At 47.1% G+C, this 23,225-nt stretch overlaps 1 protein-coding gene across 1 annotated transcript in view; it reads left to right on the forward strand.

Moving 5' to 3' along the window:
- LOC130385210 (LHFPL tetraspan subfamily member 7 protein) overlaps positions 1 to 23,225 on the forward strand; it is a 64,755-nt gene that overhangs the window by 4,429 nt on the left and 37,101 nt on the right. The window contains exon 2 of the mRNA XM_056593598.1: positions 16,592 to 16,730. Coding sequence (XP_056449573.1) covers positions 16,592 to 16,730 — 139 coding nt within the window. The remainder of the gene's footprint in view (positions 1 to 16,591; positions 16,731 to 23,225) is intronic.

Raw genomic sequence — 23,225 nt, forward strand, 5'->3', positions numbered from 1 at the left:
GCCCAGCGGCTCCACCAGCCAGGGACTCAGGGCCCCTGGAGGAGGTGGGGGGATGCGCTCGTCTCACAAATGAAGCGACACGATGCACAGCGCAAATCCGCCGCCTGCTTAGTTTCTGCTGGCACGCGCGCTGGCCAGGAAGTGGAGTCCCACTAAGGAATGTGTTATCTTTATTTTATGCAAGACATCCTAATTGCCGGCTTTCATGAATCCCACTTCATTATAAGCCAACGTCGGGGTTAGGGGACAGACGGCAGCCATTGTTTTAGTCTGTAACTATTGTATTAAATGTTGGAAAAACAAATCCTGATTTTTAAGGAGCTGGATAATGTTTAGACTTCTCTCTCTCTCTCTCTCTCTCTCTCTCTCTCTCTCTCTCTCTCTCTCTCTCTCTCTCTCTCTCTCTCTCCCCCTCCAGCCATCTATCTCTCTCTCTCTCTCTCTCTCTCTCCCTCTCACCATCTCTCCAGCCATCTCTCTCTCTCTCCCTTCTTAACTTCTCATTGAACTGCCATTGTGTCGGGTACTCACTGGGAAGCCCATTACCATTAAAGAGGACAGGCACGCTAGACCTCACAGAAGCATTCACATGGCCGTGGGGGGGGGGGGGGGGGGAGCGAGAGAGAGATCTTAAACATCACTCCCCTGATGACCTCATTCCATGCAAGGCCCTCATATGCCCTGTCATATGAATGTTTCCTGCCCATGGTTAGCGTTGACAAGTGTATACACACACACACACACACACACACACACACACACACACACACACACATACACTCAAGCACAGGATGGTGTTACATGCATGAGACCTGTATCTCCCTATTGCTCACACAGACACACCTACACACACCCACACACATTACATTATTTAATGTATTGACGCCTTTATCCAAAGCGACGTAGAAGTAATGCTTTCAACAATGAAGATGCAACCAAAATAGAGTTATGTGACTACATAAAATTCATAAAATAAGCAAAGTGCTTGAAGTTCTAGATTATTGACAGAGGATATAGTGTTTTTTCTCACACACACACACACACACACACACACACTAACACACACACACACACTAACACACACACACACACACACACACACACACACACACACACACACACACACACACACACACACACACACACACACACACACAGATCCATGCAGTACACAAGCGACAGCATGCGTATGCGATGGGGCGTGTGAGAGACGTTGAGGTGATGAGCATGGGCTCTCTCCAACATTCATTAGGAGAGAGGTTTTGGGGAGAACAGCTGACGACACACAAACCCTGAGCTGAATAAACAGAACGGATCCACTGGGCTGTGAGCAAATGCCAAATGAATACAACTCAAGTCTCCAAATTGCTTTTCGTGTTATCTTCCAAAAGTTAAGGCCAAGGGAGGAAGCAACAGTGAATTAATTCTGTTTCTTAAACAGAGGTAGAAGGAAAAAGGAAACGGTTTGGTTAGAAATAGTTATGTTTAATGCGATACAAGATTATACCAACCCCATTGAGGAGAGACTACCTCCTCTAGTAGGGTTTCAATCATGTCATCATACCAAGCCGCCATTTTGATACTTCTGGACCAGAAATGCTAGATTAACCAATCAGCCAATTGTTATCCCTGTCATAATGATGTTGAGAAAGTACCAAGTTAGTGTGTGATTTGAATGGGCTCTTGGGATGAGCACGACATCATGTGAATTCCTCCTACAGAAGGACCCCCTGATAAACCTAGGAAGGGGCTTCTGGGTCTAACTATGTCACCTGCACACTCCTGCGATGAGCCAAGTGCTCCTTACTTCCTGCTTCTTTAAGACGTAACAGAAGAGAAATCCATATCCCTAAAGACTTTGGGCTGTCAGGAGCAGAGTCATTAGGAAGTCAACAGCATGAGAGGAGATGGATGTCGGGTTCTATCAGAGTTTCTTAAATATTATTATCCAGTTGGGGAGTCGGCCTTTCATCTGTGTCTCATTACCATTCAGAATATATGAAATTAAACGCCTCTGTTCGGCTATTAAACTGAATCGAGGGTATGAGAGGTGTAAACAGCAGTTTATTATGAGCTGATGATACACTGAATGTCCGTATAGAGAAAGGGCTGTGTGCTGCAGTTTGCCTTGTTTTTTAGCTCGGGTCAGAACCTGTGAGAAGCGGATTCTGTTTCCTATGCTTGTAAAAGAAAAAGGCATTGCGTTGTCCTTGTGCAAGGCACTTAACCGTCGACTTCTCCCTGCGCTGAGCTCCGAGTTTGAGCGCATGACTGTGCTTGAATGGAATGAGAGGAGGGAGAGGCATTGACTGTAAAGGCCATTTACCATTTAAGAGAGTTATTGAAGCATCCACGTATCCCATTGCTCATGGCCTGTGCTGCCCGTACTGCCCTGGTACGGGTCTATACCGCTCCGAAGCCTCCCATAGGCAGGGCCATCGGATCTGAATCCTATTCGCTCCAGGAGAGATTGAGCGAGGCTCAGACGTCTGTGTCTGATGATCCTGGGGTGCGGGATTTGGGCTTATATGCTCCTTGGCCTTGGGGCAGCTTGTAGACATACAGGCCAGCAGGTCAGGAATACACTAGGGAGCAGAGGGAGTGGGCTGGAACCTGCAGGGCTGTCTGGATGATGGATAGGACAGGGGTCAGAGAGAGAGAGAGAGAGAGAGAGAGAGAGAGAGAGAGAGAGAGAGAGAGAGAGAGAGAGAGAGAGAGAGAGAGAGAGAGAGAGAGAGAGAGAGAGAGAGAGAGAGAGAGAGAGAGAGTATCTGTATTTTTAGAAGCATCTCCCACTTTGGTATAGAGGGGAAAATGGACATGGCTGGGAAGCAAGCCAAGCAATAATAGAGATGATGATGTTAACTGAAGTAAGTTACAACCAGATGTGCATCTGTACAGCGCAGCATTTGAGGCGAGATGCACTCTGACCACATGCACCACACATACATGGTGTCCGAATCCAATACGGCCTATCGAGGTGATGGCCCAATGGGGCGGTTGGGAGGCTGTAAATCCAAACCACTGCTGGAATTCCCGGCACTGCTGAAAATAAACAAATAGCGCGGCTGTTTTGAGTTAAGTACCCGTTGCATTATTTAAGACCCTCCACCACTGATCTGCCATTCCCAGGTAGCTCCGGCTTAGCACGTGACTCATCGGAGGAGGGCAGGACGAGCTGTCTCCGTCCCCGTTGAGAGGGGGGGCGGGGGGCATACTGAGTCAGCAGTTTTCCAGTAGTCCGCCGTCCGTTTCTTAAACACCCCCACCGCCCCCCCACCTTGCCACATCCACCGCCTTTCGCAGTGACTCCCGAGGGTAGTTTATGTATTGATTTAACGGGGTAGCCTTCCGCCATTTCTTTTACATAAATGATGGCTCACTCGGCGTGATGCATGGAGAGAGGACGTCTCCGGGAGCCGGCCTCCGTGGACGGTCAGAGTCTTTATTACAGGCGAAGGTTGCCTCAGGTACCAGCAGCAAACAACCGCCACAACCTCCACCGCAACCTGTCTTAGTAGAGTTATTATTATATTCTGTTATGTAACACATTGACAGTGGTGTAGCGTTCTGACTCCATTCCATGCTGAGATTCGGGGGGCTTTTACCAGTGGGTTCTCTTGAGTATTGCGTCACTATATCTGTGTGTATTAGAAATGTAGAAACCAAAGCTCCAAGGGCCCACTTCATCACCCAAGGCCCTCGAACATAAAGTTTGCCTGTGAAATAAAGTTGTCCGAGTCGAAGAAGTTTTCAGAAGCTGAAACATCCCCGTTACCCGCGGGATTGGAATCTTTAAATATTTATGTTTGAAGGGATTCCGGTTTTTTATCCTTGGAATCTTTTTTTTAAAATGGGCAACGTGAAGGCTCCAGGCGGGTACACTTACTATTCAATGTGAGCCACGTTGATGCTTTGAATGTGTGTGCGCGAGTAGGGTGTACGTATGGAATACAGACGTTGAGTGCTAGGTGTACTCATGTATGTGAATTTTAAGCACTTTGATGGAAAAACCGCTCGGCTGCGATGGCAGTGTTGACTTGATCACGCCCAATAACCATGAAGCATCACCCTTCCACTTTAGGTCAGCCCTACGTCGCCTCGTCCAGAGCTTGTTAATCATCAAGTCATCTCGTTCAGAACACCGTCATATGCTGTGGTGTTGAAGCAGGGCTGGGCTGTTTTAGACACCCCACAAGTTTAACCTAAAGGGTAGTGGTGTAGACATAGGATAGTCTGGTGGTCAGGGCCCACGTCGTAACCCACAGAGAAACAGACCTCTCCGTAACCATGGTGACGCATCAGGGTGACAGACCGCCCTCGTTCTCGTCTCTGCGTCCTTCATGATGGACTTTTTCAAGGTTTGGATGTACTTGTATGTTCCTCTCCAGATGTCACATAATTAGTGACTTTTTGCGACATTTAGCTGTCTAAATTCAGGATAATAAACCTTCAATAGTTGAACACCGTTACCAACCTGCTCTGCGATGACAAGTTTATTTTCAACCCAAAGTGGCTGCTCTGAAAATAACCCCACCAGGCAAAAGAAAAGCTGATGGTCTCAGAAAACTCCCATCTAAAGTGGATGACGGCTGCAGAACCAGGCTGGGCGCCATGCAGTTGGAGAAATTAATGAGTTGGTGCCGCGAGATAATAAGCGCAGCATGCGAGCGCACAGCCGGCCGCCATTGGATCATTTCTACCCCCCCCCCCCCCAAGCTACTTTGGGACAACCTTCTAGGCTACTCACAATGCAGAGGACAGTCCTTCAAACATATGGCGGATGCAAGTGTGCTCCATAAACTTTTGGTGGAGCACGGTGGTACATACATATGCCTTCCAAGTATGTCAGACATCGACCTCGGGCAGCGATGTTATCACAGCCTGTATTTCTTCTCCGAACACTTACATCTTATGGAGAACGGAGAGCCGGAAAGAACACGACTGCGGTCGCCCCACTCGCTCAACAACCTAATTGCTTATTTGACCGGGTACAAACTTGAGTTTCATGGACTCTGGGTTGCTTGGCTGTAACTTCGCACTCGGCTTCATCGGTCCGCAGTCGGTGTTCCTGTGTTGTGTTTTCTTCTTCTGTGGAGATGGGATGGCATCAGCCGAACGGAGGGTGGGGGCAGGGGAGGTTGGTAACGTCGAGCAGAGTGGGGCAGACAGATATAGTAGCGTTTCCAGTTGCTATAGTATGCATGAATTATGAACGTGGCTCCTGGGACGAGCCGTAGTGCGGATCATGCATATATGCAGGAGCTCGCTGGTTTGCGTGAGCCCGGGCTGAAGGGGAGGAGGAGGAGGGGGAGTGCTTTGTTGGCGGGTTGGAGAGCCGTGCTCAAGGACAGCCACAACACACCTCCTCCGGGCACTACAAAGCCCCCGTCTGCTCCATGCGTGGACCAGGCTGTAGTGTCTGCTAAAGGTGGAGCATGTTTAGGTGGGCTATAAAATATATCTATTTATATTAGTGCTGTCAAGCGATTAAAATATTTAATCACGATTAATCGCATTAATGTCATAGTTAACTCACGATTAATCGCGATTAATCACAATTTTTCTTCTATGCTAAATATCCCTTGATTTCTTTGTCCCATTAATTGTTCTCATTTTAATGCTCTTATCAACATGGAGAAGTGCATCGGCTTGCCTTCTGCAAATGTTTTTTTCTTGATAACAACATTGGCATATACTGATCAAAACAGGACGATACTAAACGATGAACATACAAACATACTGCCTTGAACGTAGCAGTCAGGATACTGCTTCTTTGTTTTGAGCCAACGAAAAAATAAAAAAAAATAAAATAAATTGCGTTAAACGCGATATCGATAAAGCTCGATAAAGAAATTAACGCCGTTAAAATTGGTTTGCGTTAACGACGTTAATAACGCGTTTAACTGACAGCACTAATTTATATATATGTATGGGTTGTTTGTCCCATTAGACTTCCTGTAGATTGCACCATAGCCGAGTGTTAGCATAGATGAGTGAGGTTAACGCCCAGCTTCAGTCCTGACTGTGTTAAGCACAATTCTCTCGTCTTCTTCTGCATTTCCAGCAGGTAGTCCTGGTTCTCTCCAAGGCTCATGAGGCTAATGGGCGACACTGAATAGCCTGTTTGAATGAGATTCAGGGACTGGAGACTTGTGAGTTTGAAGGTCTCTGAATGAGAAGATAGATGGATGTTGATGGATGGATGATTGATGGGGTGGTATGAGGAATGCTTTGGTTGATGTGATATGGAACATGGCTTGGTGGATGGAGGGAAGGATGGATGCTTGGGTGGATAGATGGTATGATGGACGGCTCGATCCTCTGAAAATCGTTGCTCAAGTAGTATAATCCGCTTAAACTTCCTCCTGCTATCACTATTTCATAAAAAAGGCTTGGCTCCCAATTCAGGTTTTAGTCAAATTTAACAATCTGGTTGTTTTGTCTGTTTATAATAGTCTTTTCCCAACCCCTTTCATATGTTTACAACCTATTTTCTTTACTCGAATCCCAATAGTTTCTGAAACCAAACAATTTGCAAGCTTTTTGTTTTATCCAACTGCCTTAACTTTCAGCTTTTTGTTTCATGGTACTTATATAGTACTTATTGTTTGATGGTTTTATACTACATTGTCAAGACTAGAGAGCCCTCACAATAATCAATATGAATCTCTCTATTATTTTGCGTGAGAAAGGTTGGTGGGACTACAGAGAGAACTAGAAAGCGAGAGAGCATGAGATGGATACATCTTTCCTCCGACAATCAGACCGCTACTACAAAAATCCACATAAACTTCCTTCCACTTTCACTATTTCATAGATATTCTTCGCTCAGCTTAGCATGAGGCATTTACATAACGCAACTCAGGGCATACTACTTAACTTGTACTTTCTGTTTGTTGGGTCTGTTTATAATGGTCTTCTGGAAATCACCTGCCAGGCCCGACACACAGAGGCGTCAAATAAATATTCTAAATAATGCTTTCCATCTTATTTAATGGTTGAGTTACCATGTCAAAACAGATTAGTCCCAGTGGTTCGTTTTGAGACAGTTTCTGTCGTTTATATTTGTGACAAATCCTCCACATCAATATATATACATATATTATAATACACAAATCACACCCACCCTAACCCTTACCCATGGTGCATTGTGTTGAGCTTCTCTGGGCTTAGAAGGTGAGAGTCAGCAAAGCTCATCCAGAGGATTACCCACCTGCACCCAGAACTGGAGCTTCAGCCAACCCCAAAACCGGGTATACATATATAATAATACATATATAATGCATGCATGATTTATATGGGTGGGGCAGAGGATTTGCAGCTCTATATCAAAAGGGAATACAGAATGTATGCTCCCTCCATCCCTCTCACGCTATAACACTCTCTTCAGTGGTTCCCTTGCAATCTCTCATCTTCACATCTCGCTGCCTCTCTCGCTGTCTCTCTCCCTCTCTCTCCCTCTTCTCTCTTCTCTCTCTGTTTGATGTCGGAGGGGGGGGGGGGGGGGGGGGGGGGGGGGGGGGGAGTCTTCTTCCTTTATTCCAATTAGTCTCAGTTGTTTGTTTCTTGTCCAACCATGAGTTTTTATTCCTTTTCAGCGTTCTCTGGTCATTCACACTTCCCAGATCCTTTGAGTGGACTTACAGTCTCTTTACTCTGGATAAGACAACACTTGAAACTTGAGTGATTAGCATTGCACTGGACGTCCAACGAGGCTCGTTGGGTAGTCAGTCCGGAGGGGGGGGGGGGGGGCGGGAGGGAGAGGGAGGGAGGGAGGGAGGGAGGGGGGGGAGAGAGAGAGAGGAGAGAGAGAGAGAGAGAGAGAGAGAGAGAGAGAGAGAGAGAGAGAGAGAGAGAGAGAGAGAGATAGAGAGCGAGAGAGAGAGACGAGAGGAGATGAGAGAGAGAGAGAGAGAGAGATGCTGTAGTTTTTAGAAGCATCTATCTCCCACTTTGGTATAGAGGGGAAAATGGACATGGCGGATAGATAAAGGGAAATAAAAGTGCCTGAGGTTCGCTGCTATTGAATCCCGCTCTCCTTCATCACCATCACTGGGTCATTAGTGTGTCCGTGCAGTCCTGGGGCCCGGCTCAGTCATCATTCAACCGTCCAATGAGGACATCTCACGTAACATCAAAAAGAGAGAGAGACATTTGATCCACCATTGTGATGTATGATGAAGCGCTGTGTAGAGAGAAGAAGAAGAGGAGCAACTGGAGATGGGAGATAGCTTATCCACCAGGGTCATACTCTGTAGGGAGAGACACACACCCACCCACGCACACACACGCACACACACACACGCACTCACATGCACCCAAGCACAAGTATTCTAGTTTTTGTCACTTGGACAATCTCCGACACACACACACACACACACACACACACACACACACACACACACACACACACACACACACACACACAGGCACACACACAGGCACACAGACACACACACACAAACACACACATATACACATACAAATACACACACACGTACACACATAGTACAGTATGGCTCAACAATAACAGAAATGTCCATCCATAGTTACATAAAACATTGCCGATGTGTACAGAATCGGACCGTATACACTTTATACGGTCCTTTTATACGGTCCGATTCCTTTATACCAGAAAGGATCCTTAGTCATGTTGTTCTGTTGAGTGTAGCAGGAAGGGCTGGGCTCAGCTGGTGGCCCTAGTTGCAACAAATGGATGCTCTGTTTTCTGTGTGCGTGCGTGCGTGTCTGTGTATGTGTGTTGGTTTGTGCATTTGCGTGTGCTTGTGTATGAGCTAATTAAAATCTCTGCTGCCAGATGGATGGTTAATTGCTGTCATGTAGTTCTTGATTAGCCTATAAATGAACTCATGGCTTACTGCAAAGAATATACCTCACAATAATTGCTGTGCCCTTAACATTCTCCATAACTCTTTGACAAAGAATGCTGTTAGGGATCTCTGCACTTTGTGACCTAAAAAAAGAATCTCCGTAACGAGGTATCATTTTTGTTTTCCTTAAAGCCCATTAGATAGAAAACAATTAATTTGAATTTCTCCCATTTACACCAAAACTCATTTCTGAAACTAAACAATCGGAAAACTGTTTACTGTCATCAAATCAATTAAACATTCAGCTTTCCGCGTGTTTGTCTTTCTGCTACATTGTCTAGAGACCCCAACGACAATCTATTTCCATCTATTTGGTCCCTGTGAGAAAAGGATCTCGGCGACTAAGGGAGAGAAAAACAGAGCGAGAGTGCTATAGAGACAGAGACAGAGAGCGTGAGAGGGAGACAGAGTGAGTGAGAGAAAGAGCGACAGAGAGAGACAGAGCGAGAGACACTGGGATCGCGTCAGCCTTGGGTCTTTTCCCATGTGTGTTTTCTGGTCCTGGTTGACAGTGAGTATCTGGGCAGCACATAAAAGGGCCGCTGCTGTGAGCTGGGGAGCGGTACGTCTGGCCCGGGCCGAGGGAGAACAGCGAGGATTGGTAACAATATGCGCTGACGGTCTCGTGTTACCGCACGACTTTATATCAGTCCCCGCAGCTATCGAGTGACTCTTGCTTCTGACTCGGGGCGTGGTGAACGATGCCGGAGTTTTGTCTGCACCGTGTGTTGCAGTACGTTGGTCTGTTTTTTCGTGGTGTAGTCTGTCCGAAATGCATCACCGCAACCGACGGCTCAGCGGTCTAGACAGGTGAAGGGGTTCTTTGGTAATCATCAAATGTAGTAAAAAGCGTTCCTTTTTTTTCAGTCTTTTTAAATGTATGATTTTTTCTCTCAAGGGAATTTACTCTGGTTTTGCTTTTGTGATTACAAAAAAAAAGTAAGAAGTTAACTTGAAAGCAATTTTATGTATTCTTAATTTCTAAATGGTAAGTGTTTACGAGAGGTCAGACATTTATTCAGGCTAGCAATTAAATAAGCGAGCTATGAGCTGTTTTCCTCATAAAAAAACAACAACAGACAAACCCAATACAAATTGATGTATGACTGTGTTTTGAGTCATACTTCGGGATGTGTGTGTGTGTGTGTGTTCATGACTGCGTGTGTGTGTGGCTGTGTATGTGTGCATGTGTCTGTGTGTGTGCGTATGTGTGTGTGTCCTCTGGAGGGCCTGGAGCCCAAGGACGGCTCCGTCGTCCTGGTGAGTGCCTGTGAACGTCACATGCTATGCCCGGCCCGTCCCTGGACGCAGGCAGACACTCCATCCACTCGTCAGGTGATTCATCTCCCCCCCGCTCGCCCGCTCATCTCCTCTTCATCTGGTATTCAGCCTGCATACAGCGCAGTGTCAGAGCATCAGCACACACACACACACACACACACACACACACACACACACACACACACACACACACACACACACACACACACACACACACACACACACACACACACACACACGCACACATCTACACACACACACACACACCACACACACACATGGCGTCGCACACACATACACATACACATACACACATATACATGTACAGGTTGGAACGCATACACAGAAACACGCACATTCGTTCTGCCCATGCGGCCACAAGCTTGCACATGAACACGTACCACCAGACGCACGTCCACACACACGGCAGTGCTGGGACCCTGCTGGCGAATGGAGATCTATGATGAGATGGATGTATTATTCAGAACATTAATCTAGCTGCTGCTTTTCTCCCAGGATTAGTAGAGTTCCTTTAAAATGATGAAGTTCTCGGGCAGGCAGAGGAATTGTGTGTGTGGGTGTCGTCATCATCCTCTGTGTGTGTGTGTGTGTGTTTGTCATCATGTGTGAATGTGTGTGTGTATGTGTGTGTCTCATCGTCATCTGTGTGTGTGTCTTTGTTTCATCATGTGTGCATGTGTCATCATAAGCTGTGTGTGTGTGTTTGAGTGTATGTGTGTGTGTGAGAGTACGTCTATGTATGTTTGAAGGTGTGTGTGATTGTGTTTGTGTCTATGTGAATCATTTATTTTGTGTGTATCTGTGTGATCGTGTGTGCGCGTGTTTGTGTGTGAGTCTGTGTGTGTGTGTGTTGCCATTGTAGCGCTAGGCTGCGGGAGTGATAATGTGCGCTGGTGCTAATGGGCTACTAGCCGCCCCGGAACAAGTGGAGGCTAACCCTCCGCTGAGTGCTGGGCTCCCCTCCATGCTGATTAGAGAGATCTGCGACCAGCGCTGCACACCGAGAATCAAAGAGGAGCACCACTGCTTTGATTGGACATGACTGTCTGCTGGTTCACCTACATACTCACGCATACTCATAGATATATACGCACACACACACACTTGCATACATACATACATACACCGACATGCGCACACCGACACACACACACACACACACACACACACACACACACACACACACACACACTACCCAGATGGTAATTTGGGAGCAGGGCAGACTCTGCTTATCAGTGGATCTACACTGACTCTCATTTCATCGCTCCTATAAAACCTCGGTCTGATGAGCGTCTCGCAGGGTATTTTGTATCACGATTTTTCTGTTCATTTTCTTCACCATCGTTAACTGCCTGCTCCTTCCTGGCAGTTCTATAGCTGATGGGAATAGTGGAGCGGACTGGTTAAGCACGTCCTCTGGCCCCGGTGATACACAGGGACTCAGCCTTCACAGGCAGCCGGACGGGGAGCCACGCAGACTGAGCAGGCACAGGCCGTCTCCTTGTCATAATTTGGAATTGAACAGACGGGGGGGGGGGGGGAACTTTACTATCCTGTTGTGTGTAATACATGGCTGCCATAATGCAATTGGAAATACAGGACCCCCCCCCCCCCCCCCCCCTCCCTCTCTCTGTCTCCTCTGTGTTTCCCGTTTTATTGTTCGTGGCAGCAGGAGACATTGGGATCTGTTTATGGTGGGAAACCGGCTCAGTCTATTTTTATGACAGGGCCAGGGCGTGTTGAAGGATGCTCGCTTGTATCTTGAGATTTTATCAGCGTGGTGTATATAATATAATAATGTTTTATATTCGAGCATGGCTGTCTTATAACGGTTCTCCTGAGGTGGTTTAAACGCTGAGGGTCAAACACGGCTCAAGGTGGGGTCAGCTGTCGATGGTCTTAGAGCATACCGCTGGTGTAGGAGTAGTTTGCTGTGAGTCTTACCAATTGGTAAGAGAATGATGAACACAGGACCAGCTCTTATTAGATTTGTTCTGATCTAATCTAATCAAATCTTCTCAATTGGAATGTGATCTTATTACTCATAGCCAATCTAAATGATTAGGCTCTACGCAAATCTAAAGTAATCTGAATATATCTAGTTTAGTCAAATCAAATATAAACGTAATATAATGTAAACCATTGTAATTTAATATAATGTAATTTGATTGAATTGAATGTAATGAAAGTAACACAATTTACATACACGCACAGCTTGGGGATCCATAACTTTCTAATTGAATGGGAAAAGGCAGTTTCCCCGCTGTTTCAGTTTTTGCACTTCCCTCTCCTCCCTCCCACTGAGCAGCCAGTCACACGTAATTCCGAACCTCTTTATGAAGCCTTCCAGAGAGGACGCACACTGCTTTGGAAACCCATTTTCTACTGAACTCCCTTGAAGTCGGTGCAGAAGTAGAGTTACAAAGTACTTAAAGGGTTAGTCTTAATGAGGGAAAGCTAAATGCACATATACAAACCCATGCATGCACGCACGCACACACACATGGGCAAGCAAACACGCACATGCACGTACACACACATATTTCACACACACATCTCACTGTGACACACGCAAGCACGCACGCACACACACACACACACACACACACACACACACAACACACACACACACACACACACACACCACACACACACACACACACACACACACACACACACACACGCACAAAGAAACAACAGTGCAAGCATCCACATAACACAGAGAGCCAAATGGTGGGTGATGATTAATTGGAGCAATAGTAATTGAAATGTAAGTAGTTTGGTGTAAAAATAGATTTGCTCTACTCTAACTGCTCTTGGGGGCTATTTAAATGGCAAGTTGCAAATGCCATGTGAATCAGTCTATTAACCCTTGTGGAGAATTCGAGATTTAAACTAACAGCTCATGTTTACTGCTTATTGGAGGCGCGTGCTGCAGGTTTACAAAGGACCTATAACAGGTCAACATTTGAGCATTTTGCCATCCCATTTGTCCTTGTCACCACAGAACATGGTGACATGTGTGGATGGAACGAACAGTAGTTAACGGCATCCCAACTTAATGATCAGGGATTGATCGAAAATCAGTTGCTTGTTTATCCCCCACTATCCCTTATGAAACACACACACACACACACACACACACACACACACACACACACACACACACACACACACACACACACACACACACACACACACACACACACACACACACACACAGAGCGCAGACCTGGTTGGGAGGGGGGTACAGACAGCACCCTGGGGGTGGGGGGGGGTTGTTGGGGGTACAGACAGCACCATGAGGCGACAGAAAGGGGACATTCCAATGCATACATGAATGTCATTTCAGCGGTGGCGGGTTGAGAACAGAGGCTACCTAAAGTTAATGGCTTTCCCGCCGCAGCTCGCAGGCCTGCCCCTATCTCCCTGACCCCACCGCCCTCTGGTTGGCAGACAGGGGCTGCTGCTGTCAGGCCGGCTCTGAGTGCCTGGAGTACAGAGATCCAACGCCCCTCAATCGTTTTTCAAGCCTTCAATTGTGGCTCTAGTGCCAGTCTATGTCCTTTTTCTCTATTGATTTTAAATGCTTGGTTTTTTTTGTTCAGAGTTTGAATGGACTGAGCTTTGTCCTAAACCAAATTGATGTGTTCGGTAACTAAGTCCGCGTGCACAAACAGGTTTTGAGTTTATTGGTGCAAGCAGGGTTTGAAAAAATAAACGGAAGCAAAACAAAAAAATGAATTCCTTACGTCTATGAGAGCAGTGCACGGCAGCCCCTGAACAGAGACAACCCGATTGGCTAGCGTGTATAGCTTGGAGGCTAACAAGCTCAACAATGAATCATCGTGATACGCCATACGTTTTCATACGTCCTCGTGTTCTGGCGTGTTCTGGGAAGTGGAAACGGGCCATTCTTCGCTCTTCTTTCTAACATCCAGCCATGGAGAAGCCATAAGAAATGCTTTGTGACAATGCTTCGTCATTGATAGAAAAACTTTTATTGAAAATAAAACAGAGGCCTGGTTTTACAAGAGCTCTCATTCAATAAAAGAATCGTGATTTTCCGTCCACCAGAGGTACCCTTCTCCAGTGAAATCTCAGGATCTTTCATAGGCTTGCTAATTAAGTTAATTAGTAGTTCCTATTAAGTCCCTGGCTATGCAGAAAGAAGCATGGGACCCCACACTGGAAGGCTAGAGATTTGAGAAGATGGGATTTGACTTTAAATTAAGTAACCTTTTGTGGTGACCTTTTGAGTCTCATGTTAAACCAAATTAACCTAACAACTTCAACAATTAGTGGTTTGCGGTAAATGGGCAAGGTAATGTCCCTTGAAAGAGCCCCACTATTTGCATTCTGTCCGCCAATTAACAATTATCACCAAGGTGCCCTTATGCAAGGCACTTAAGCCCCCCACCTCTCCCGAAGGGGTCGCTCTGTGTCTGTGGGGCTGGGAATGTCTCCAGCATCAAGGCTGCTGGCCCATCGTTAAATCAAAATCACCATCATCATCATCACCATCACCAATCCTGACTAACCTTACAGGTCAATAACAAGTCATTAAGCAGACTCAAGTGTACGATCACAATGAAGGCAACTATAAACTGAATAGATTCTGTTGTTCCACCACGTTCCCTGTATGACTGGAGAGTTGCTACAGGAATCCAAAAACACGTTGGCAATTCGTTTTTTTGTTTTCAGTTGTAGTGCATAATAGTCACTCTATCTCTATTAGCAATAGACCATTTCAACAAAGCGCATTCTTAGTGCGCATAACCGACTTCAACACAGATTCCCGCCATCTTTCCCTTTTGTCCGTTGCTGACAGTGTGGTGGAGCTATAGCTAATTGAATCTTGCGGCGGGCGTGGAGATCACTCCTGGTTTGCTCTTGCCTCTACCCTGGCTGTCACTCACATCAGGGACGTGCGTGATGACACTTGTATTTATTAGAGCTTCAATCCCCCCCGTGCATGTCAGACACTTCCCTCAGATCCCCAGCGCATTAACACTGAATGCTAATGTGCGCTATTGTGTCAGTGCCTGCCTGCGTTTGTGTGTGTTTTGTGTGTGTATGTGTGTGTGCCTCATGTGTCTCGTGAGTGTGTATGTGTATGTGTCTCGTGTGTGTGTGTGTGTTTGTGCGTGCGTTCGTGTTTGTGTGTCTCTCATGTGTGTGTGTGTTTGTGTGCGTGTGTGTGTTTCTCGTGTCACTCTCATGTGTGTGTGTGTGTCTCATGTGTGTGTGTGTGTCTCATGTGTGAGTGTGAGTGTGTGTGTGTGTGTGTGTGTGTGTGTGTGTGTGTGTGTGTGTGTGTGTGTGTGTATGTGTCTCATGTGTGTGTGTGTGTGTGTCTGGGGTCTTCTGATGTGCCTGTGTGTGATTGACATTGAGGGGGATGGAAGGTGTGTGGCAGCTCTATCAAAGCGGGGCTGTGAACGAGAGCGGGGGTAATGAGGTCCATGCAGATCACACGGCGGTGCGGAGACCCCGGGGCGCTGGGGGGCTCAGCCCTGGAGACCCCTAGCACACGCATTCACCCCCAGGACACACGTGCGCACACGTATACCTGTGAACGTGCACACGTGCACTGGCGGACACATCCATGCATACATAAACACACACACCACATCTGCGCACACGCATACATGCATGCATAAACGCTCACACACACACTCAGGCACACACGTACTCACACCCATGCACGCACACACATGTGTGCGTGCATGGGTGTGAGTGCATGAGACTAACACATTTGTGTACAGTATTTGTTTACAAATACTTGCATTGATGTCTACACACACAAACACACAAGTACTTGATGTGTGTGTGTGTGTGTGTGTGGTGACGGGCGGACTGTGCCTCATCCCCTCTTGTTTGTCAGATCCTCGTGGAGTTCTGCCCCAGTGTCCTCCTTTAAACGATGATTACCGCTAACCTCTGGGTCGCACTACTGTCCAAACACCATTACCTTGGCTTTTTCTAATGACGTTTTACATCTGCTCTTCTGGCTGGGGCACGGTCACGTGCTTAAATCCAAAATAAATACAATCGAATATCTGTGAATTTTATAGTCCGACAGCATTCCAAAAAGTTTATTTTGAAACCTCCAGTTGCATTGCTAACACAACCAAGCTGCTCATCGGCAAATCTCAGAACCTCGTATTCCTCCATGGATTTCCTTTAGGATAATACAAAGTGTTTTTTTGTGACTCCTCTCAGGAAGTGCTAACAAGGAATACTTCCTGCGAGTTTTAACGAGCGTGTGTGTGTGCATGTCAGCCCACTGTGGTCCCCCCATCTGCATCCCCAGACTCAGACAGCCTGTGTGGAGACCCCCGGTGTCTTCCCCTTGTCCTGTTGTTGACGCGTGCGACGTGTGTGTTCCCCAGACGAGCGCGGTGCTGTGTTCGGGGGGCTGTGCCCTGCTGGCGGTGGGGTCCCTGCTGGCCATCGTCACCGTCTTCCTGCCCACGGGGGGCTGCGAGAGGAGGGTCTGCACCCTGGCCGGCTACATCCAGATGGCTGCAGGTCAGCACGGCTACCCACACACACACACACACACACACACACACACACACACACACACACACACACACACACACACACACACACACACACACACACACACACACACACACGCACATACGTGTGCACACACACATGTACACAAACACAAGCACTCGTATACCGAAACGCACACGCATGCATGCATACAAACACACAAACACACTCACAAACACACACGCTTGTGTGCGCGCACACCCTCACGTACAGGCAAACAGACACACAATACACTTACAGACGCACACACACACACACACACACACACACACACACACACACACACACACACACACACACACACACACACACACACACACACACACACATACTGTTAAACACATCCAGATGGCTGCAGGTCAGGAGAGCTACACACACACACAAAAACACACATACACACAAGTACACAAACAACCAAACGCACCCACATGTGTGCATACACACGCACACGCACACACACACACACACACACACACACACACACACACACACACACACACACACACACACACACCAATGTACATACAGACACAAACACACATGCATACACAGACTGGTTTAAACACACACACATGCTGTAAATAAATAGGCACACATACAAGCATAACAACACACACATTATAGACACACTCCATGCTGTATGCACTATGTGCTGCATGCAATATATACATACACATACAAATGTGCAAAAATGCTCCCATATCATCTTATCGTATTCATACATGCATATACATCACATATTCATACATATGCACACACACCCATATATATTATTCTCTCTCTCTCTCCCTCTCTCTCTCTCTCTCTCTCTCTCTCTCTCACACACACAGACACAGACACGCACACACATGTGCGCAATGGCACAAAGCAATAACCCATGCAACACCATAAATCCTTCCTTTTTGCTGTAGGGAGCCACGACTGAATCCGTGATTTTCTGAGACCCTTGTATTCACCTGAATATCTCAGCTTTGAAACAACACATTTTTCATTGTGGCAGTTAATCGCTCTCTCCAACAACCCCCCCCCCCTCCCCCCACACACACTCACACACAAACACACACACGCACACACACACACACACACACACACACACACACCACACACACACACACACACCACACAACACAACACACACACACACACAACACACACACACACACACACACACACATGCGCCTATCAGGGGCGGCTGAAAGACAGAACTGACATTTTTTACCCATCAGTAAAAAAAAACAAAAAACGAAAAGCCCTCCAAAAGAACCCGGAGGACCGCAGCGGTCTGCTGCTAGGCAACCGGAGTCCGCGCGACACGTCCAGAGGCGGGCGGTGAAACAGGAAGGAAACACTACAGATTTAGAGCGGGCCGTGGAAAGACAATTACAGCTGCTTAACACGGGTCACCGGATCAGGGCCGCGACCCGCTGCTGTCGTTCAAAACGCGGCGGCGCTCCCATAAACACTTCTTTTAGCCTGTGGATAGAAAAAAAAAAAAAAGCCCATAATGCAGCAGGGCGACGGGGAGGCGGGCGGGGTCGGCGGCCTGTACCTTGACTCGTCCGACTCAATGAGGCGTTTTTATCGTCTGCTCGTCTCACAAACGTTCTGTGTTATGCCGCGATAAAAAACAAAACGAGAAAAATGCAATTACCCGCAATTCCCTCGTGTGTTGTCAAGCAAAAAGAGTTGTGGCCCTCCTTCTAGAAAGCGTGTGCGTGTGTGTGTGTGTGTGTTGGTGTTTGTGTGTGTGTGTGCCGGTGTGAGTGTGAGCTTGTGTGTGTGCCGGTGGGAGTGTGAGCTTGTGTGTGATTGTGTTTGTGTGAGTGTTGTGGTGTGTGTGTGTGTGTCAGTGAGTTTGTTTGTGTGATTGTGCACCTGTGTTGGTTGCGGTGGTGCTTGCCTCGATGTTTCAGGCTAACCATTGTGATCGGTGTGAAGTCATTTAAACTCTTTTGTCCTTCTTTTTCCAGTTCCCCGTTGTTAAGCGCGTCATATCGCTGTTTTGCATGACTGCGTATAATGTTTGAATGATCGATTGATGGAGCCTAAGTGGTGTTCAACTAATGACTCAGGGAGCTCTTTCTGCTTCTTTAGCACACAGCTTTTTTCGAGCCCTGTAAAAAACAGAGGCCTTCAACGTAGAGCATTGTTTAGAGGAAGACTCTGTGGTAGTTTTCTTCTAACTTTTTATATTCCTTTCTTCCATCCCTCTCTGTGTTAGAAATTTCAAAACTGTATTTTTTTTGTTCCAAACTCTTTGAAAGAGATTGATCTGAGTTTTTTTGTGCAAAAGAGTAAACACTATCTTTTGGCCCTTTTAGTGACCTTTTGTAATCTATTCTGTACATACACTCAGCGTCTAAGCGCTGAGGAACTACAATAGAAACTTACAAGGAGTTGTTTGTTCCTTAGGATCAACCTTTATCGACAGAGCTGGACGGTACAAAGCGCTGGGCTAATGATGTGTTTAAGTGCAGTTCACGGCTGTCTAGCGCTGCATCGAATGCTACTGCCGCCAGAGAGAGAGAGAATTATGTGATATCATTTGCTGCAAGCATAGTCACATTTGATGGTAATGAACAAGGCAGTCATGCCGGGAGTCAGTCCTTTGTCTTCACTCTAGGTTAGCCCACTTTGAGACAGGGAGGGAGGGAGTTAGAGAGAGAGAGAGAGAGAGGAGAGAGATTTTTCACGCTACCCCCGTATTCTTTTGTTTGTGTGTATGTCAGTTTGTGTGTTTGTGAGGGTGTGGAGATTGGGCTATCAAGGTAGACGGATAAGTGCTGGGACCGGTAGATCTGAAACAAGGGTTTCCTTGATGCTGAGCCTGTTATCAGTTCTCTTTGTGTTTTGGTGAAATTTGACCGCGTACTGATAGTTCGGAGGAAATAAAGTGCAGACGGCCTCGTGTCGGTTTTCCTGTTTTGCATCCACAACAAGGATGGTTTTGATCCCAAGAAAGAACCTTTCTCGAGCCAGGAGCCGTGTTCAGAGGAGCCGTGTTTGTGTTTGTGGCACGCTCTCATGCACCTTCAAAGAGACCGCGTTCTCCCATGGGTGCTGTCTGTCCCCGGCTATCTTCTCTCTGCCTCTCTTTCTGTCTCGCTCTCTCTCTCTCTCTCTCTCTCTCTCTGAATCAGCTCAATTTAATGTACTGTAACACACGACAATGCATTTAATGTAATGGATTGCAATTCGATTAAATTCAATGCAATGTAATGTAATAATGTCATTCAATATACTAAAATTCAAAGTTTTTTAGCATTTGAAAGCTACTCTCTTCTCTCTCTTCTCTCTCTCTCTCTCTCTCTGCCCCTATTATAAAAGCGTGTCCCATTCCAGGAGCGAGGCTTTGTTTTCAGAGGGAAATATTTCAGCCCTGGCTCCGGAACCGCCACCTCCTCCCCTGGCTCTCCCACCACCAGCCCCCACATCCAACTCACCCCACGGGGGGTTCCTGGTCCAGACTTAGACAGTGAACCGGCTCACCTTCCTGGGCTTCGCCACCGGCCCCGTATTCAAAGTCCCTTCAGCTCAGCGACGGCGGCCATGAATGTTTTAGAGGTTGGGGAGAGGGGGGAGCACACTTTCATGTGCTCACGCTTTTTTTCCCTTTTTTTGCTTTTCCGACAAATGCATATTTCATTGGCCTGTTTTTCTAAGTAGGTTTGGGCCCTTTTTTTAAATAGGAGTGCCATTTTGTATGTGCATGTCTTTGTGTGTGCGTGTGTGTGTGTGTACATATATACGTTTTCTTGGGTTGTTCTTGTGTGTAGTCCGGCATTTGAACGGATTTGCATAGTGAGTAACGCCTTCCCTTGGCCAACAGGTGACGTTAAACACACTCAACACACCTCAGGCACAACACCCCACCACACTTACGCAATTACCCGCTGTTTCGTTTGGACTACAGTTTGTTTACACATCCAAGTGAGGCCCGGCACTCAATTCCAGCCCCAATTCCCTCTCCATTTTCCCACCAACCCTTGCCCTTTCTTTAACTCTCTGCCACCAAAGCCTTCATCAAGAGCTGTGCGGACGATGATTGGAGGGCTTTTTAGATGAACAATGGTCTGGCAAATTGTCCCTGGATAGTTATCTGCTCTGGGGTTAATGACCTGCCACGGTCCGCTGGTCCCTCCGGCATTAATAGAAACACAGTGGCGGGAACACACCGGCTTCTGCGTGGTTCACACGCCGACCGGAGCGGCTCCATTAACAAAGCTAGCTCATTAGCATTCGGCGTGTTCAATGTGAGCGGAGTGAAGATGATGGTTTTCTTATTTAAATGTCACCGCAGAATGAGACTTGGTGTCTTAATGCTAGTTTTTTTTGGTGTGTCCGTTTTGGCTTTCCAAGGTTTTAGTCTGGTAACACTTGGGCTCCGAGCTTTATTTTGGAGCCTATAGCGGGACATGAATTATTGACCTGTGCAGAGAACTAGATCAATCCCGCCTCCTCAGAGACACTGCACTGCTTTTCACATGTCAATAAACATCGTTTTTTATTTCACTGTTATTCCACTACTCTCTCTCTCTCTCTCTCTCTCTCTCTCTCTCTCTCTCTCTCTCTCTCTCTCTCTCTCTCTCTCTCTCTCTCTCTCTCTCTCTCTCTCTCTCTCTCTCTCGGAGAAGAGGTGTTCAACCTTGATGATACAAAAGCTAAATAAATAAACCCTACCTCTTGATGACTTTCCACATGAATTTAATCATCCGCTTATTAAGACGCCAACCTGCCAATTATTTCCATCCAACTTTTAAATGGGTGCCTCGCAGTTTCTCAATGCATCCTAAACTCCATCCGAGCCCCGATTCCTCATTAGGTTTTCCCTTTGAAGCTGATGAAACACATGTGAGACATACATATTCTGTGCATGTCTTAATCAAGCAGTTTAGTATAATGTTTAATATTTATGGGTTTGTGTGTGTGTGCGTGTACACGCACGCACGCACGCACACACACACACATACACACACACACACACACACACACACACAACACACACCACACACACACACACACACACACACACACACACACACACACACACACAGATTGGCATTGTGCTGATGTGGAGGAAGCCCCGGCCTGCTGTGTCAGCAGCCCCCCCCCCCCCCCCCCCCCCCCCCAGGGGCTGGTGTACACACAGATGTCGGGACAGGAACCGGGCTTTGAGAGAAACACCTGCTGCGGCTATCTCTGCTCCGCCGTACCGTCCGCACGCTCCCAGAGCCAGCTGTCAATCACCGTCTGCACACATGCAGATGAATGGCCTTCACACGGTATCGCCCCGGAGCAGGACGCTGGCGCCGCCCGGCCACGGAGACACGTGTCTCAATGACGCCATCGCAGGAAGTGTGTGCTCCCCCCGCCACAGCCCTCTTGCCTTATGGAAGAGAGAGAGAGAGAGAGAGAGAGAGAGAGAGAGAGAGAGAGAGAGAGAGAGAGAGAGAGAGAGAGAGAGAGAGAGAGAGAGAGAGAGAGAGAGAGAGAGAGAGAGAGAGAGAGAATAGTGTTTTTCTCCGGTCGTCTGTGAACTGCATTTGAACCTCGGGCTCTGGCGTCGTTTGTTTTGTGTTTGAAGAAGTTCGCCTGGCTGAGCACAGCTTCTGATAAAAAACACAACACGCCAGCCTCGCACTGTGTCCTCCTCTCCCCGCTTCTCTCTGTTCTCAGCTCTTTCTTCCTTTTTAATCTCCACCTCCCTGAAGAGTTTAATCTGTTTTTGCTCTCTCTCTCCCCCCAGCCCCCCCCCCCCCCCAGCAGTTTTTCTTTTACCTAGAAAGTTGTCTGAATAGGGCTACGGCAGCAGCAGCAAGATATATTTCTGCGTGTTTCATCATAAGCCGGATGTCCGCAGGGCCGTGGGTCTTAGAGTCGCTGAGATGAGAGCCTCGCACATCAGAGGCAGCGGCGTTGGGAGAGAGCCTCTGCGGAGGCCCTTTGAAGGAGACACCGCGCTGGGCTCCGCTGTTTGTGTTGGTGTTGTCTGAGACGGCCTTGGCAGCCTTTCTTTGCGTGTCTGTTTGCGGTAACTTATGTCTTTGACTGTTTTTGTCTGCGTCTACCTTTGTGTGTGTGTGTTTGTGTCTGTGTGTGTGTAACTTTGTAGCAAATCACTTTGACTCGAACCATGTCAGCCTCTTCACTTTAATCCAAAACATTTTCGGTGTGTTTGTTTGCGCAGTGGCGTGTATAAATCTTCTTCATATATAAAAATTATAAACTAAGCTTCCTGCTCTTCCTTAAGATAGCAGAATTCCGTGCCAGCACCAAACATTCACATGTTGCTGATATTTCAACACTGGTAGATAAAGACCTTAGAAACATTGTTTGTTCAGTGCGCAACGTACGATATGCCAAGTGCCGTAAATCCCATATGTCTGCTTATCAAAACCGAGCTCATAAATAAGCCCTATTGTTTACCCTCTAATCACAGTCTGCGATCAATCCTCGAATCCC

This window comes from Gadus chalcogrammus, chromosome 7 (assembly GCF_026213295.1).
Source record: "Gadus chalcogrammus isolate NIFS_2021 chromosome 7, NIFS_Gcha_1.0, whole genome shotgun sequence".
Classification (NCBI taxonomy): domain Eukaryota; kingdom Metazoa; phylum Chordata; class Actinopteri; order Gadiformes; family Gadidae; genus Gadus; species Gadus chalcogrammus.